This window comes from Aspergillus campestris, assembly GCF_002847485.1.
Source record: "Aspergillus campestris IBT 28561 chromosome Unknown P168scaffold_5, whole genome shotgun sequence".
NCBI lineage: Eukaryota > Fungi > Ascomycota > Eurotiomycetes > Eurotiales > Aspergillaceae > Aspergillus > Aspergillus campestris.
This window is the reverse complement of record NW_020194340.1, coordinates 592,812-610,594: the sequence shown is the minus strand read 5'-3', so window position 1 is coordinate 610,594 and position 17,783 is coordinate 592,812. Positions and strand designations below refer to the sequence as shown.

Below are 17,783 nucleotides of genomic sequence, written 5' to 3'. Positions count from 1 at the left end.
GAATGAAAATCGACACACCTTTATACTCTGTGACCACAATTGAGCGACCGATCAAACTTATGGTTCAATGTCCTGAAACATAAACAGGCATTCAATATGCAGGCCGATGATGAATCCATCGTGGCTGTCACTCTGATCAATCGATCCTGTGGATCTCCAACAATGATCAGCCTAGTATTCAAAGCCACATGAGGGTAAGATCACTTGCTGCCATCGTCAAGATCCCAACAGTTTGTGCCCTTGCAACACCACCCTGATGGTTCTATCCAAGACGGAATGGAATGTCGGAACTGGGACCTTTGCCTTCCACGGTTTCTGGGTGGGTCCCGGTCGAGTCTAGTGTCTGGTCCAGACCGCCGTTCGTCTTGGCCGTCAAAACATTTGATCGACTATTGAGGAGACAACCACGATGATCACCGGTCCTGCTGCAGTTGGGATCACGAGAATGTCCCCAGCCCGGTCGGCTCCAGGCATCCTCCAAATCCATTCGAGGATGACTATTGGGAGTTTGAACAGCCTCTCAATCCGGTTCTATCCCCAATTGACCCAGAAACCCCCCTCGTGAGCGATATGAAGACCGATAGTTTCTCCGACGCCCTGGGGGGCTCATCCTCCCATGGGGTGTATCGCATCATCCGTCGTCTCGATCACAATGTGTCTTTCCCTTTGTATTTCTGGGATGGTCCCTGGAGTGCGGGATTTGCACCCCGATGAGCTTGATCCTTGAGAGAAGCGACACCAGAGGATAGCCTGAGACCCACCAGAACAGGATCGGATAGACCAGGGTGTTTGCGCACTGGTCCACGGTCTCTCGGGTGACTTCCTGTCGTGCAACCCGGAGTCCGCCATCCCAACACACAGCCCTGTTCCTCTTGCCAGGGAAATCATGTAATCAGGGACGGTGTTGGAAAGCAGACTTTTCCATCTCGTGGGGACCCCTGAGTCAGGCTGTCAAAGGAAATAATTTCCCGGACTGCATTGATGGAGATGATTTGTCGAACTAGGCGAATCAAATGAGTCGAGGATTAATTAAAATACCTACACACGGGCAGTGACCTTGGGTCCCTACTGTAGCGGAGCCCTGGTCTGTAGTCTGCAGTCTGGACTGTTGTCGATGTATCATTCAGTTATTATTATTATTATAAACTCGGGGTTCTTAGGTAGTTGCCTACTAGTTCTTTCTTTTTTCTCATCGCCGGGCTGACACTCTTCTCATCTCCTCACCACCAAAACGGTGCGCTCGTTTTCTTTCATGGATGCAAGGGTTTATTTTCTTTTCCTTCCTATCTAGATGGTATTCTCTCGTTGTCATCAGTTATCAAATTCCTCTTAATTGTCCTCCCCCCCCTTCCCTATAATAGTTGTCACATCGGACGGGACGCTGGTGCAATGTCTCAATAGCCAATCCCCCCTCCTTCCTCTTGCGTTCTTTGTTAGTCCCGGTCTTTCATTTCGGACGCCATTATCTCAGTCCGAATCGCTTCATTCTCTCGTCACTCATACACCCTTCATACGCCGTGTAGATCGCTGGCGCCCAAGTCCGACCGTGGCGCGCCAATATGCACTGCCAGGCTCCTCAGCGGATGACGTCCCACTTCTCCCTGTACCTGTTGGCGACCATCGCGATAACATCTGTCGCAGCATCGGCGCTGCCTTCAGACGCTCAATCGGACCCGTCACCTTTCCAGAGTGGAGAGATCGTCGGCGTTGATCAACAAGACCGATCCGATGGAGCTCCACCACACGATCAGGCACCGTGGGAGCATCTGATCGTCCACGAGGGGAATCGGGGAAAGCAGGACTCCGACAAAGAGGGCGCGCACCAATCGCATTCGGACGCATCAGAGGAAGAATCCGGCGAATTCGACCTGTCCCTATCGGATCTGACACGGCGATCCCCCATCGACACATCCACCATCGACTCGGTTCCCTTACCGTTCGATACCAGCATCCTCAAGAACTTCACTGTCGCGAGTTGCCCCAAGTTCTTCAAGAAATTCCTCACCGACAAATCCATCAATGACTGTCATGGCATCTCCCTGCTCCTGCACGACTCCACCTCTTTCTTCCACACTCTCTCTTCGGCGCCGGCCACCTCCCGCATCTTGGATCAGTCCTGTAACGCGGACGTCAAAAAATGCTCCACCACCATGCGCAAAATGGCCGAGGATCTGATCAAAGACGACCACTGCGGGAAGGACTACCGAAACGGCAACCCGAACGTCGTCAATGCATACACCGACCTGATCATCTACGAACCCGTCTATCGCGCAAGTTGCCTTAAGAACCCAGACACGAAAGACTACTGTTTCGTCGACGCTGTCAAGAACCGATCCAACGCGGCCAACTACGACATTTACTCCCTGCCATACGGCGTCTCTCTCCTCAAAGACCCTTACCCAGACTGCAACGAATGTGTGCAAGCCTCTCTCGATGTTTTCGGCCGGTGGGCAGAGGTCGATGGCCAGCCCCTCGCGCGATCGTATCTGCAATCAGCCAAAAACATGAACGAGAAATGCGGCGCGAAGTTCTCGAACACGAACATCACAGCCGGTAGCGCTAAGATGACCTCCGGGGCGTGGGGGACCGTCGGTCGGCCTGACGTGGCTCTGGTGAGCTGCTTCATGACACTCTGTCTCGGGGTCGCCTTCATGGGAATGTTGTAGACTTCCCCTCCCTTGGCTGGATCCATCCTGGTTCGATCCTGTCTGTTTCAACAAGAAAGAGATTGAAGAGGAGCCTTCGCTTCCGTCCGGTCTCGCCAGCTGTCTTTACTGTCCGTTCACCTTGTATGAATACAGTTCTGACACGAAGCTCTTTTCGGTTCTTTTCGGCTTATCGTGGTAGATATGACAGCGATTGCTTCTTCTTCGTCTCATTCTTATTCTTCCTCTTTCATCTTCTTTTGTTTATTTTTATTTTTATTCTCTGATGGATATAAGATCTTAGCATGTTTGACTTGATTAGCAGATACAGCGGCATCGCATTCTATTTCATTTAATACCACCAATTATTTTTTTTCCCACATTCTCAAACATTATCAATTGAACTTTCCCGTAGTAAGTTCCTATATGAAGCATATACATACTCTAGAGTACACTCTAGGACGATTAGCCAGATCTAAGCAAAGGCCGATCATCGTGCCAAGCCCCGCACGTGCCCCGGTGCCGGGCCGACTCGTGACTGATTGTTTGTTTGGCTGTTTTGCCTTTCTAGAAACATACTTATCAGCCTGGTTATCATTGCATCTGAATGTGATCGCAACACTTTTGAATTGATATCGTCAGGAAGCAGATCTTGTTGAGAAGGATTGAGACACTATTTACTCCCTGATTGTTTTCTCTGCTGCGACGACCTGGTTGTCGGAGAACTATCCCCTTCAAGAGTCAATTCTGGCAACACTCACGGAGTCGAGTGCTTCTATCCATCATGGTAACTATTCACCTTCTAGATTTACAGGAAGGCCCTTTCTGACATTTTCTCCCCAGGTCCCCTCCAACGCCCCCTTTAAACCCTCCCCTCTCTCATTCGCCTCTCCCCGCGCGTCCCCTTTCCGCCGACCGTCGACATCCAGTTCCCCGCCCGCTGCCCAGACAGGCCGACCCAGCACCCCCGGAAGCTCCCCGGCCGTGGCTACACCCCGGTGGTGTCCCCAAGCAAACTGAATCAATCATACACAGCCGCCGACGAAGATTGTTCGCCCAAGAGCAGGGATCCGATTCCCCAGCCGCGCTTCACTAGAGAGGTGTCTCCCTCGCCGACCCGGGGCGGCGCCGCCTCCCCCGACCGGCCTGCCTCGAGCTTCACAGGTGTTAGAACGCAGGGCATGATGGGGGGGAGGTCGGCTGACGCTGCTTCGCGCTTGTCGCCTGCGCAGCTGAGGGAGATTCGAGAGGCGTTTCAGGTTTTGGATCGAGACAATGATGGCTCTGTTGATAGGGAGGACGTCGCGGATGTGTTGTCGAATGTTGGTACGTGTGATCTTATTTCCCCCATCTTGGATACCGTGGAGCTCTTGTATACCGTGGTACGGATACTGACGGTACCGTGGAATCAGGCCAGGACCCGTCTTCGCTCTCGCAGTTCTTCCCCCCGGGTTCGCCCCAGACGATTAATTTCCCGACGTTCCTGAATATACTATCTACGCTGCTGGATCCGCTTTCGTCGCGACAGGAGCTCGTCAATGCCTTGGCGGCGTTTGATGAGGACGATAGCGGTCAGATTGATGTGAAAGAACTACGGGATGCGCTGCTCCATACGGCTCCCGAGGACGGGGAGCGGCCCCTCAGTGAGAGGGAGATTAACCAGGTCTTGAGTGGGTTCACCGGTCGCCGCGCGTTTGGGGCTAAGATGTCTGGAGGGGCGAAGAGGGGCGATGTTTTCAAATACCATGAATTCGTTGACGGGATCATGGGCGGTACGACGAACAACGCTGCGTCCCAGGGACGGGCTCAATCGTAATGATGACGATGGTGGAATTTGGCGTTTTGGGCTGGAATTTCCGTATGCATAGATCGCTCTGGCAGCCACGATTCACGTATATTATGACTCGAACTGTATTGTTGCTCCTGCTGCTTCTGCTGCTGGTATTGACACTGCCGGTCTAATAATAGTAAGAAAGTATAACATTTACTAGGTGTATACTAAGCGACGCTGGGTGGAGCAAGACCTGACTATCGCATGCATGAGACGGCCTGCAACCCATGACGCCTCAAGTGGGCGGGTCTGACGCAGGATAATTGGATCTGAGACAGCGGACTAGATCGGACTATTGAACTGGACTTGGCTGGTAGCTGAGTACTGACTCGGGGAACTCATCATGGAATCTACCCTCAGGGTTTCTTTTAGGTCATAAGGATTCATGATCATCTTGAATATGCCGTAGCAACAGATCTGCTGTCCCCGCATTCCTCCACCCGGCAGAAAAAAAAGGAAAAGAAGAGAAGACACTAAGAGTGACGACGACTGACTGTCTATCATCTCACCAAATTTTGTCCTCTTCTTCTCTTCTCTTCCTCGACAATATTCCCCTGGTTAATCTGGAAGATGGTTTGTTCTTGTGGTGGGCTCCGGCAGACATAATCTCCCCCCTCACTCTCCTTCCCCTCCCCTGAACAAACCACCAGCCAGCCCCGACCACGCTACCCAGCCACCCAACCAGCATCAGCACCAGCATCAGCACCCAAAAGTCGCTGCAAGGCGTCACGGCGACGCCCGCCGCCGCCGCCGTCGACGAACTACGAAAACGAGCACGACGACGACCACCATGTCGTCCTCCCAGCCCACCCAAGCCCAGCTGAACCTCGCCGCACTCGCTCGTTCTCCATCACCACGAGCCATGCGAGGCCTTCGGAAGATTCAGTCCCACGGGGTCCTCTCCCCCAACTCTCCGCAGCCGCCGCGGCCGTCCGGGTTGAGCAGGACACCCTACACGTCACAGCCTTCTACCGCGCGCACGTCCGCGACCGCAGAGGAACTCGCCCTGTTGGATTCCCCCGTGCGGTTACGGTCTCATCGTCGCGCGCGATCAAATAGCGATGCCGGGTCGCGCGAGCTTCCGGCTATTGGGACGCAGCGTCGCTCTAGGAAGACTGGGTCGGGGGTGGGAGTGAGGAAGTCCGTGCTAGAGTCTTTCCTGAGGGATGGTCCCGTGGGAGGGGATCTTAGTGAGGCGCTGCAGGAGCTGCGGTACTTGGTGTTGTCGACGCGCGTGGAAGCTGATGGCGATGGCATGGTATGGAATACTAGATTTTATTTCCCTTCCTGTCGTTTCGCGTCGTTACGCGTCCCGCTGACCAGTTCTCTAGTCCACTTATCGGGTCTACCTTTGGCTTGTCCTGTTGGATATCGCCCCCGTACCGACCGACAACTACCTCTCGCTCATCCACCGCGGCCGCTCCCCGGCTTACACCAAAATCCGCAACGATACTTTCCGCACTCTAGCTACCGATCCGCTGTTCAAACGCCGCGTCACGGAAGCCAGTCTGATCCGGCTGCTCAACGCGGTCGCGTGGACGTTCCACGACGAAAAGAGGAAGAAGCTGCGCTCCAAATCCCGCCCGTCGGCGCGTCGACGCGACATCGAGCTGCTTATCAACACGCCGCCCAGCATCGCCGAGGAGGAGTCCGAACCGAGTATCGCAACACCGAGTACCAGCAGCGTCACGGGCCACAGCGGCAGCAATATCACCATCGACTCCGCCATCTACGTGCAGGGCATGAACGTCCTGTGCGCGCCGTTCCTCTACGCCGCCCGCAGCGAGGTCGAGGCCTACGCGCTCTTCCATACCTTCGTCACCCGCGAATGTCCAGGCTACATCCGCGGCGCTATGGACGGCGTTCACCGGGGACTGCGCCTCGTCGACCGCTGCCTTGAAATCATCGAGCCTAAGCTCGCGTCGTATCTGTTCTCTAAGGGCATGCACGCTGAACTCTACGCCTTCCCGTCCGTCCTGACCCTCTGCGCCTGTACCCCACCGCTCCCGGAGGTCCTCCATCTATGGGACTTTCTCTTCGCATACGGTCCCCATCTCAACATCCTCTGCATTGTCGCCCAGCTCATCCGCATGCGAGACACCATCCTCAACAGCCCAAGGTACGTACAGTACAGTACATACAATACATACATCTCTTTGTCTTCCCCTCCGCAAAAACAAAAATCACCCCAGCAACGGAACAGCCCCCACGATAAACAACAAAGAGAAGGGAGAAAAAAAAACGAGCTATCTTCGAGCACACGCGAAAAAAAATCAAAAAGAACCCCACAATCTACACCGACAGATCACCTCGACCCCTCACATCCACCTATCATATCCTGATTTCTACCTTGCCCTGGGATCCACCCATCCAGCTTAATCCTTTAGTATACTCTGCTAACAACACAATCAGTCCAAACAAAATCCTCCGCTCCTTCCCACCGCTCGACGCTAAAGAGATCATCGCTTTGACGGTGTTGATCGTCCGAAAGATTCCGGAACCGTTGTTCGCGGAGCTGATCGTCCATGCTAAATAGCCGGCGAGACGTCATACTCATACCTTGAATGGCTACGTGCATTGTTGTGTGGGTAGACTAAAACTAAACTTCTGGTTTGTCTGGTTCGGTTCGGGTGATTGCATAGTTCGTTTTTTTCTCGCGGCACTTTTTTTTTAAATTTTTTTTTTTGACGTGTATTATCTACTTCTGCATGATTACCCATTGTTGTTTTGTTCTGCTTGCTGTGTTTCACTTTGCTTACCCTGATTGTTCTGTCTGTTTGCTTTGTTCCCCTCTCCGATAAGGTGTTGTCTTTTCTCCTGTTTTTCTTTCATATTACCCAGTGGTCGGCGTTGCGAGTCCCTTATCCTTTTTTCCTGCATGTTACTGCCCCGTTGATACTATGTTTTCTGGTTTACTTACCTGTGTCACTGTCAGCGCTGTACTATTTCCCCCTTCCCGCAAAACTTCCCCCTCCCCCAACTTTACTTGATTTTCTACGCTTATGCGATAAGATGAGATGAGATGAGATGAGATGAGACGACACAAGACAAAACGGATGCGATGAGATGCGATGGATGAGAAAAGACGGATGATACAGACGAGGAGATGATGAAGATGAACTCCATGAATGATTGAATTGAACTGAAACCAGCCAGACTGCCTGGGAAAGACGAGAGACATGGGACTGTGCATAGCATGCGAAAGAAAAGTCAGTCTAGTCTAGTCTCCCCAGATGACTTTTTTTTCTCCTGATGAATATGGATATGGATATGGTTATGATCATGAATATGAATATGAATAATGAATGGAAGTTGCATTGTTTAGTTTCAACAGATTTTATTCTTTCTTTTTATGATGGGATACAGTATAGTGTAGACTTGAACGATAACAATAACTATTCTTTAGACGGTCCACATAGCCAGATAGCTACGTACATGATCAAGCTATACGAAAGGAAATGGAGTCAGAAAACTACTGCCAAAGACAATAATAGGATTAGGATTGATTTGATTTGGTCCGGTCAGTTGTACTCATGCTCTGGAGCTCGAAGATCCATCCATAGGTGACTGATAGATGACTTAGGGCTGTGGCTGCCGTAAACGGACAATTCATAGAAAGCAGTGTATAAATCAATGGTTATACTCAGCTAGTAAAGCCCGGGGGAATGTGCTGTACTATTGAATGTATAGATCAAGATTACTTGGCTTGATATCTCTTCTTTATTTCTTGGTTTCTTCGTCACGCTATATACCTCCCTCCTGTATTCGATCAAAGCTCGGTAGAAACAACAGCAAAAGAATTGTGAAAGGAAAACAAAAAAATAAATACAGGACAGAAAAAAGCACCTACCCAATATCACAACCAAACTACAAAACTTAGATACAGACCTATTTCGGCACCTCCTTTCTTCATGTACCAGTAGATAGGGGAGAAACAGAGAAAGAAACGGTTATTGATGCACAATATTCAAATATCAAGTCAAGCCAAGTCAAGTCACCACTGTTCTCTGTCCCACCCCTGACCCGTTGATCACTAACGGCTGGCACCGATCGGTAGTGGGCTTTTGCGGGGTCGGGGCGCTGCGCGGTGGTGTCTCGTTGTGATCTTGTGCGGCGTCCTGAGGGACGATGACGTCCTGCGCGGGAATGGCCGTTTCGGTGGTTGAGGGACTGTTAGTGTGGACGCTACTGCTACTCGTGGTGCTGCCGCTGCCGCTGCTGTTGCTGGCACTGCTGGCGTTGCTGCAATCTGACCTGGTGGAGCCGTGGGAGAAGCTGTGCGCCAGATTGAGACTGCGGTCCATCTTGACGCGGATTTTGGCGCCCTTCAGGAACCCGTTGTTGAATAGCGCTACGGCACGTTTGGCCTCTTCGCCGTGTCGGAACGTCACTCGTGCAAAGCCCTTACAACGTCCGGAGTCGGCGTCAGTCGGCATCTCGCACTGGTCGATCGTCCCTGCCTCGCGGAGGAAGTCTCGCAAATCCTCGGTGCCCGTCGTCGCGCTGAGGTTCTGGATGAAAATCGTCCGGCGACCCCCGCCTCCAGGGTAGCGGCCAGGAGGCCCGGGTGCGGCGGTGGGAGGTCGGCCTTGGTAGATAGGCTGAACTGGGTAGGCTGGGTACATGACTTTGGGAGGAAGCACGGGTGGCGCACCGCTGTGGTTGCTATGTCCCCCACTGAAGCGCATTTGGTTCTCGGGAAGGCCTTGCGGGTGCGGCATGGGGGATATGTGGTACGGAGGGAAGACGGTGAAGGTGACGGGGTCGCAGAAAGAATGTCGCATAGCCGGAGACGGCGGCATCCCTGCCATAGATTGAGACAGAGCATCGGCGAAAAGTGGCATAAAGGGTGGATGGGTGAAGCCCATGGGGTTGAGAACCGGGCCATATTCGGATGGCTGAAAAGTCGGGCTTCCTGACATAACAGGCCTTCTAGGCATGTTAGTTTGCCACCGATGGCTTTATCTGATCGTGGGAACGTACTCTGGAGACATGGGGGACGCAGGGACGGCCAGATTTTGCGTGATCCTCGGAGGAGTGGTGTATCCTGCAACGTAGCTGGGCGGGATGACGCAGCGCGGGCTCTTAGTTGGGCCAGCGATAGGGCGAGTTGGGGAGCTGGTTCGAGCCAAGGTGACGACCAGACTTTGTCCTTCCCAGCCGGTGGTGGATAACCGGTCTAGAAATAGAGGTACCGTTAGCGGGTCGATTCCAGATCTCGGTCTGACCACACCGATACGTACGATAAGTCCGCCACGCTTCGTCTTCATTCTTCACGATGATCTGCCCCAGACCCGTGGGGAACCCGTGTTGGTCATCGTATACGACGGCTTGTCGGATGTGCAGCGCAGTCTGACGGACCATGTCCTTCAGCTCTTGCCAACGACAGTGGGCTGGAATCTGCATTTTCAGTAAGACTTGTCATCTGGGAGGCAAAGGTGGATTTGATCGCACTTACCCCCTGTAGAAAGAGAACAAACTCTTCCTCAGATCCCCTATGCCTCGTCCCTCGTCCTCGCGCAGGGGAAGGCATGGTGTCTGCGGTGCGGAAGTAATGATGGCGATCCACTGACTCTGTTAAGCTAGCAATCGCTCGTGCCACGATCAAGAGCCACAGCAAAACCCAGGTCACGAGACTAATCCAGCCTCCGTTTGCAAGATTCCGGTCCAGATGGGGCCTAACTGAAACTCCAAAGAAGAGGGTACAGATATAATGATACCTCACTTAACTATCAGCATCATTGCCTTGAGAGAACTTGATCTAGCTCTTACCCTGGGAATATTCTAGACAGGGTTGCAGTAGTGAAAGCTGCAGTCCGATCTCAAAGAAAGAAACAGATCTAGACAAGCAGGTGCACGATGGAAAACAGAGACCCTAGGCCTTTTAAAAGAACGGGAAGAAGGAGCAGGCAAAGAGAGAAGAAAGAGGCAAAAGAAAGGTAAAAGAAAACTACAGTCCAAACCGATCCGAATCGATCTGCTTCCGTCATGGAGACGGGTCCCACATCTGGCGCGAGACGGCTCAGAGGCGGCGGCAGGAGTCAGTAGTAGGTAGAAATGCAGAGGGACAGATAATCGACGAAAGCTGCTGATGCATCTGCTGACGAATAAGGGGCGAACCCTTGACGGTCTGTCGGAGCAGGACTGGGTCGATTTCTGGCGCCTGGGATGTGTCAATTTGTTGCCAGTCTACTGGAGTAATCGGAGTGGATGTGCGGAGCAGCCTGATATGTCATGCATCAGCTACGATCGCCGGGTGTGATGGATAAAAAGGGAAAGAAAAAAAAAATCTACATAAAGAAGAATAGCGAGAAAAGCGGGATTATGGAAAGACAAACAAAAAAGGGAAAGAAAGTAGAGTGTGTGAGGGAGAAAGAGTACACCACCAAGCTCGTTCCTTACTTCTCCCGTGGATCTGACTCGAGGCCCTGGAATTGATTCCCCGAGCTTGACGGGCTGGCTGGATGGAAAGGGTTCGTTGTATGGAACGGACAAGGGATGGGATGAGTAGGGCACAGCCAGACTGTGTTACCACCCGAACAACGCATTCATTCCCTCCAGCTCTATTCCCGTCTCCCTTGGCATAAACGTTACACCGCTAGATCTCAGGGCAGCCACTCCAGCAATCGTTGGGGAAGTCCGTCCTGATGGATCATCATTCGCTGCGTTGGCGATTCTGCTGGTCCTCCCGAATGGCATTGTTCAGGATGAAGACCACCTGTCTCCCTGAGATTGATGAATGAAGAGTCAACCGAAAGGGGAGATGGTTTCATTGTGGAATAGAAGAAGAACAATCCATGTCCAGCGGTGATTGGAGGAGAGGCCTCGACTGTAATGTGAGAAATCACGCGTGGTGGTTGCTTTTTCCTCTCTTGTCGTTGAGAGAAAAAGAATAAAATAAATAAGTCGAATGTAATTAATAGGTGTCAGAACAAGAACCCCAGATTCGGTGGTGCTGGACCCAAGATGGTTGACGTATCAAGTCTGATAAGCGGTATGCACCAGCGGGGCTTGACTCGGGGGAGGGACGATCAATTTGGTACATATTATCCCATCACCCTCGCCTCGTTTGATGACGATCGTTCAATCCATTGTCGGGAGCCGATTCCGACATCTGAGCAACCGAACCGATCCAGTTTGATCAGAACGAGTACCATGGGTGTTTGCAGCATGTTTTCGTGTCGTCGCGATCCGTGTTTCAAATGGAGCGGGGGGATCCTGGCATCACCCGGCATGTGAGGGATCAACTCCTCACTGGAGACACTGGGGATTATTGCCACGTCCGGTTGGACTTTCAATTAACCTGGAAGATACTCCGAGTGGCACTCGCGGTGGGAGTGAGGCTCGAGTGAGGCCGTGGAGGAAGAAGAGAAAGAGGGAAAGTAAAGCCCAGAGTTGAAGTCACAAGATATCCAACTTAGTCATGCCCTGCATAATAACTTAACGAATATCTTCATTCATCCATCGCCATCTCTGACCAATTCCAACATACATACTCCGCACAATCTTGTTGGAACCAAACGGATTGTCTTGAATCAGAACGCTACTAAAAATCGATAGTCGGTCGATCGATCGATAGCCCGAACCGCCTACCGTGGAACGGGTCCCAAAGCGCTGGAAAGATCTGCCACTAGCCTGGTGGAAGTTTATCTCAAAGGCTGGGGCTGGTGGGTATTTTCCTTGCTCTCGGAAATTCGCAGACCTATCTCGCGTCGACTATCGTATTCGCAGACAGGATCATCCCGGGGGTTTTGACGGTCTACTCCGATGCAATCTGAATAATATTTACGAGACTGCCACGGTCATGAGTCGATCTGCTTTGTATCTGATCTGCCCGTATTCTGTCTGGCTGATAGGACAGTACTACCAGGTACAACCAGGTCAAGAAATAATTACTCGTTGCTGGTGGAGAATGTCTCGCGACAATATTCTAGCTACAGACATATAGCTAGTGAGTAGAGGGCTAGCCACGTAGCCTGGGCAAAGTAGGGACTAATTATGCGAGCATAATCTGTTTGTACCTGGTTCAGTGATGTACTACTACATTAATGATGGCAGATATATGTTATCAACCGCCTTTATAACTGAAACGCTTATACTAATCAAGCTATTCATCTTGCCATGTTATACATATAGTAAGAACATAGAGTTTGAATCTTGATATCGTAAAAACAATACATATGATGCATGTAATCATGTCTTATCGATAGCTGGCGTTCGCAGCATGACTGCCAGATCTATGACCAGATTTGTGTAGTGCGCTCCAAGGTCACGTTCAATTAATCCGTACCCACCCTGGGGTATGAGTCCTGACCATTCTTGGGTCCTAACTCAGCATACATACGTAGCATTTAATTGTGGATCCTGTCGTGGCCGAGCCGTGACCGGTTTCCTTCTCTCATCCGTAAACAAAGAGAGCAGTATTCCCGAGTCGATTGGTCCGCAGAGAAAAGTCCCAAAATGCCTCCTCGCTGCAAGGCCTAACGTTGAATCCTAGAAACACAGGCGGGTTTAGACCAGCGCACCTATTATATGCTTGTAAAAGCGATTGGGTGGTTCCTCAGAAGCAGCATGTTTAGCATGATAGTCCGCCTCTTTATTCCAGCGTCTCGAAATACGCCAGAATTCAATTTGCAGGCCATCCTCATCGCACCGTTCTATCTCTCCGAGTAGACACTCCCACAGGTCCCGGTTCTTGACCGCCGCCCCGGTGCTCGTCCTCCAACCACGCCGTAGCCATCCACGCACCCAGGATGTCGCGCCCTCAGCCACGTATCCAGAATCCGTCGCGATCACAAGTGTGCTGAGCCCTTCGCCTTCCCAGGCCCGGAATCGGAGAGCTGCTATCACAGCGCGGAGCTCGGCCCGGTTGCTGGTTTTCTGGTGCACTTCGCCTGTTGGTCCTTCGTTTTCAAGAGGGAAGCGTGTGAAGCCTTCGGATCTTGAACCGGAAGGCTTGAAAACGAAGCTACAGCCGGCTCTGGGATTTGCGCCCCCGTTGTCCAGGCATGCACCGTCCGTGTATATGAGGAACCGGGTGGCGTTGGTTCGATCAATGAAACGGCAGACGCGTGGTCTGGCTCCGTAAGTGAATTTAGGTGAGAACAGTGACCCTGGAAGATCGGTGACCCCGGGAGGGTCGAACGCGGTGGGAATGACGCGTCCCGTGCCGACTCTGGGGTCACTGGACAGATTGTGCCTCTGTATTATCTTGGGGCTCTCGTCTTCATCTTCAGAGGTTGTATATTTGTCTTCGGGGTTTTCATGTTCATCTTCGGAGTTGGTATCCTAGTCTTCAATTTCTGAATCGTCATCCAGAATTTCCTCCATGAAGCTATAGTCAACGGTGCACATGGGACAGACGACAAGCTCGTGCGCGCCACAGACTAGACGACCATTGGGAAGTTCGATAGGGCTGTCTGGGCGAAAAGACATTTTCCGGTCTGTTTTTTGCGTGAAACAGCGCAAATGGTCAGCGATGAATTGTGCGAGAGATTGCGGGCGAGAGAGTGGTATTTCCTCGTGGAGTGAGTAGGACTGTTGAAGGACCGTGGAGAGATGAAATTCTTCAGCACAGGTCTATCAAGTGACGCGTTTCTGCTGATCCTCTGAGAGATCAAACATAATGTACCCCAGATCAATGCTCGGCACGGATTGGAGAATGAGTGTTTTTTGAGCCACGCCCACCTACATAGTGCGTTTTGCTCAATCCATACGTCTTTCTACTTATATAATTTACCATATTTTGATCTATTGGGTATGTTCAACACTGAATCTTACTATACTTTCAGCGTGGGTCAAGAGACGGTGGCAAGTCTCTTCTACGCCGATCTTTCCTAGGATTATACCGAACCAGGTCCGCTTTGATTCATGTCGCACTGGATATAGGGTTACTTACGAGGCCAAACGTGTCATGATATATTTTGTAGATGGATGGTAATTTCCATTTCTATTGCCACATAACACTAACATGGATTCTCTGCAATTTATCACCGTGGATCAAGAATCCCCGCTGATGATTGATGGGCAGCGCGGTGTGGTCCCCAGCGGTATGTCCTTAGCAGATACAATCAAAAGGGTCTATTCAGATCCATCGCGATAGACAGTTGAAGCATTCAACTCTCGTGGAGCCCCTGCAACAATTGAAAGACGTCATGATGTCCTCTCTCCCTGACACTCGACAACACCCCGCGAAACCACTCGCTCTCAGGGTCAAAATGCACCTTCTCGTGTCCGATCAACAAGCGCACGGTGCTTGTGTGTCCACCGAGTGCAGCGCTGGACACAGGCGTGTTGCCAGCGTGGGCAGCCCGGTTTGGGTTTACATCGGGATGGCTTAGCAGCAGCTGAACCACGCCATCGTGTCCATTGGCTGCAGCCGCCATGAGAGGGATTTGACCGGTGATATCAGGCGAGTCTGCCTCGGCGCCTTTTTCTAAGAGAAGTCGAGCGATTTCCTCGTGCCCTCTATCAGCGGCCATCATAAGTGCCGTGGCGCCGTAGGTCGTTGTGAGGTGGACATCCAGCGTGGGATTTGCAAGGAGTAGCTGCACAATTGCTTGATAGCCCCCGTCAGCTGCGATGATAAGAGCGGTGGCTCCTTCTTCGGTCTGCATATTCACGTCTATGGTGCTTGATGTCAATAGCGTAGATAGAGCGGCGACACACCCAAGGTGAGCGGCCGCTATCAATGGGGCACCCCCGTTATCATCGCATCGGCAGTTCACGTCGACTTTGGAGCATTCGATCAACAATTGAACAATTGAGACAGTTTTATATTTAACGGCAGCATACAGTGGGGTCATTTGATCGTCGTTGAGTAAATTTGGTCGGTATGGGGATTGGAGAGCAATGACTCGATGACGGGCACGTCTCCCTTACGAACGGCATAATGCAGTGGGCTGTCATTTGTAAAGTTCTGGGCATTGGGATTGACATCCTTGCGTCCAAGGAGCAAATCAACGGCGTCTGTCTTTCCGTCTCTAACAGCTATGTGAAGTGCAGTCATACCGGAATTCTGCTGTAGATTCGGATCCATGCGACTAGCGATAATTAGCTGCGTGATGTCCGAGTATCCGTTCGAGATTGCATGCATCAAGGGCGTCATCCCATGTCGATCCTGGATATCATGCACTGTTCGGCCATCAGACAGAAGAAGGCGGGCAGTTTCCGCGTGATTGCCCTCGGTGGCAGTCATCAGCGGGGTTTTACCTTCCCAATCCTGGCGGTTGGGGTTTGTATCACGATGTTCTAGTAGAATCCTGACTACACCGAAGTGGTTATGCTCTGCTGCAAGATGAAGTGGTGTGCCGACCTCGCCAGTCGATCGACTATTCGGGTCTGTCTGGTGTAGTTCCAATAGTAACTTGGCAATCCTTGTCATCCCAGTCAATGCAGCCCACCGCAACAATCGCGCTCTCGAGAAGCCTCTAATATAAACACCGTCTCTTTCAAGTAATAGTTCTAACACATCCACGTGTTTCATCCAGGCCGCGAGCACGGTCGGAGATGGTTGACGTATGTGTGTTGGATACACATAAAAGCCAGAGAGGCTCAAGAGATTTTCGACAATTTCACTATGCCCTTTGGAAATAAAGGTCTGTAGCCGGGTTTGTCTCTTTCCCCGCGAGTAGACACTGTCGCATTCCAGCAAAATCTGGACAACGGCTTCGTGACCCTCTCTAACCGCCGTTGACAGAGGTGTGTCTCCAAATCTATCTGTGACGCTTGGGTCAAATGTTCGTGTCTCCAGGAGTAGACCAACAACGTCAGCGTGTCCATTCTGCGCTGCAATATGCAGAGGAGACCTTTGCCACTGGTGTCTGATTTTCAAGTTGGCATTCTTCTGCGGGAGCAGAAGCTGGACAATTCCCTTATGTCCTAATGTTGCAGCCGCTTGCAAGGAACTTCCAAAAAGCCCGTAGGGCCCAAGGTTCCGGTTCTGCAGCTTGTCTGTATTCAAAAGCAGCCTTGCAACTTTTTCAGAGCCTCTGTATGCTGCGAGTTGCAACGCGTCACCGTAAGCACCTTCTTTTTGACAGGGATCCGCCCCATTGTCAATCATAAATCTTGCCAGAGGTTCGTCATCATCGTATGCGGCGGCGTACAATGCATTTCCCAGAAGACCGTGGCTTTCAGCAACCTTTTTGTAGTTTGAGTTATCCATGCAGACAGTAGTTAGTCCCAACCATGCAGCCACGACCATCAGGAAGTCACCCTTCAAGATAAAAAAGGCCTCGCTGTCACTGTTTGTGGCCGTCAGGCTCTTCAGAACCCATTCCCTACCATTGTGCAGAGTCGTAGCGACACTTATCGCCCGCCGACAACTATCAACGGTGACGTGGTCGTTTGGATTGGCAGCTATACTCGACAGCGCTTTTAGTTGTGAGATGATTTTTGTAACCTGGAAGTTGCTGGCTGTATCCTTGTTCATCCGTTCGAGAAGGATCCGCGATATGAGGCGGTCTCCCGCAAAGGATGGAACGAAAGTGATGTGGAGAAGGTTTGATATGATAATTCCATCAACATATCCTAGGAGCAAGAGTTTCAGTATCAAGCTGCTAGATTAATGTGAGAGTAACAGCACTTACGGCAGACACGTCTCAAGCACAAAGATATCCACGAAATCCAAGCATCTAAACGCGAGGCATAGAACCTCCACGTTGAGATCTTGGAATCCCATCTTGTATCCCCTTATCGTTTGTGCCAGTCTGATGGGTTAAATAAAAATCTAGTCTGTGGAATAGAGTAGAATAGCCGATTCAGGGACGCTTCGAACGGTGGACTAGTACAGGAGACAGGCGGCTTAGTGAACCGCTTTCTGTATCGGTGCAAGCCACATAGTCATCCTTGAATCACACCAGGTACGGAATACCGGGGCTTGGCAAGTTGCATAATAGCCTTCGGGTGATGATCCGCCACTTTCCGGTTTGTTCATTTAGCAAGTGATTGCCTAGGTAAGAAATACAGATGGTGCAAGTGACTGCAATCGGTTGGCATGTCAGCTGACCTGCCGGGCGTTTCCCACGCTATCTTATCATCTATATTTCACTCATTCCTGCAAAGTTCTGCAACCTCTTCATAGAGAGAAAGTCATCAATCTCATCCTTTCTGGCGTGTTTTCATCGTGTATTTCCACACAGATGGGATGTCGTTGAAGATGATACCTTGGCAGGAACCCACTGCAGCGGTTACAGCAAAGCTTACCCGCATGTCGATCTCTCAACAATCAATGATCCACTGAGATCCTTGTCAGAAGTTGAACCCCTTTGGGTTAGTGGATATGGCGACAGGAACATTTGGATGAA

The 17,783-nt window shown here is 51.3% G+C and overlaps 6 protein-coding genes across 6 annotated transcripts; 3 read left to right on the top strand and 3 right to left on the bottom strand.

Annotated features, from left to right (window-relative positions):
- Positions 1-1,904: 1,904 nt before the first annotated feature.
- Positions 1,905-2,582, top strand: P168DRAFT_215580 (uncharacterized protein; the record flags this gene model as incomplete). Its single annotated transcript, XM_024833079.1, has 1 exon — positions 1,905-2,582. A coding segment is annotated over one exon (678 nt), but the record flags the coding sequence as incomplete, so codon positions are not given.
- Positions 2,583-3,429: 847 nt separating this feature from the next.
- On the top strand, positions 3,430-4,461 carry P168DRAFT_281175 (putative calmodulin; the record flags this gene model as incomplete). The annotated part of the gene is made up of 3 exons (XM_024835913.1): positions 3,430-3,432; positions 3,575-3,971; positions 4,058-4,461. The coding sequence occupies 3 exons, from the start codon at positions 3,430-3,432 to the stop codon at positions 4,459-4,461; spliced, it is 804 nt and encodes a 267-aa protein (XP_024693406.1).
- Positions 4,462-5,266: 805 nt separating this feature from the next.
- On the top strand, positions 5,267-7,012 carry P168DRAFT_296547 (putative mitotic check point protein; the record flags this gene model as incomplete). The annotated part of the gene is made up of 3 exons (XM_024838121.1): positions 5,267-5,734; positions 5,808-6,595; positions 6,889-7,012. The coding sequence occupies 3 exons, from the start codon at positions 5,267-5,269 to the stop codon at positions 7,010-7,012; spliced, it is 1,380 nt and encodes a 459-aa protein (XP_024693405.1).
- A 1,398-nt stretch (positions 7,013-8,410) lies between these two features.
- On the bottom strand, positions 8,411-10,475 carry P168DRAFT_139795 (RNA-binding protein). The gene is made up of 5 exons (XM_024832748.1): positions 10,249-10,475; positions 9,935-10,196; positions 9,720-9,876; positions 9,460-9,655; positions 8,411-9,405 (listed from the first exon to the last, which is right to left on the bottom strand). Exons 2-5 carry the CDS (start codon positions 10,007-10,009, stop codon positions 8,466-8,468), a joined length of 1,368 nt encoding a protein of 455 aa, XP_024693404.1. The 5' UTR covers positions 10,010-10,196; positions 10,249-10,475; the 3' UTR covers positions 8,411-8,465.
- Positions 10,476-12,987: 2,512 nt separating this feature from the next.
- P168DRAFT_234373 (putative ribonuclease H1) lies at positions 12,988-13,647 on the bottom strand (the record flags this gene model as incomplete). Its single annotated transcript, XM_024833411.1, has 1 exon — positions 12,988-13,647. A coding segment is annotated over one exon (660 nt), but the record flags the coding sequence as incomplete, so codon positions are not given.
- A 1,872-nt stretch (positions 13,648-15,519) lies between these two features.
- On the bottom strand, positions 15,520-17,261 carry P168DRAFT_267510 (ankyrin repeat domain-containing protein; the record flags this gene model as incomplete). The annotated part of the gene is made up of 2 exons (XM_024835045.1): positions 17,067-17,261; positions 15,520-17,007 (listed from the first exon to the last, which is right to left on the bottom strand). A coding segment is annotated over exon 2 (1,389 nt), but the record flags the coding sequence as incomplete, so codon positions are not given.
- Positions 17,262-17,783: the final 522 nt, after the last annotated feature.

What these genes read in the sequence shown, in the direction of transcription:
- P168DRAFT_139795 (XM_024832748.1), bottom strand. Translation starts at nt 10,009, where the DNA reads ATGCCTTCCCCTGCGCGAGGACGAGGGACGAGGCATAGGGGATCTGAG. An exon ending in TTGTTCTCTTTCTACAGGGG is followed by an intron (nt 9,877 to 9,934) that starts GTAAGTGCGATC and finishes CTGAAAATGCAG; the next exon opens with ATTCCAGCCCACTGTCGTTG. An exon ending in CGAAGCGTGGCGGACTTATC is followed by an intron (nt 9,656 to 9,719) that starts GTACGTATCGGT and finishes CTCTATTTCTAG; the next exon opens with ACCGGTTATCCACCACCGGC.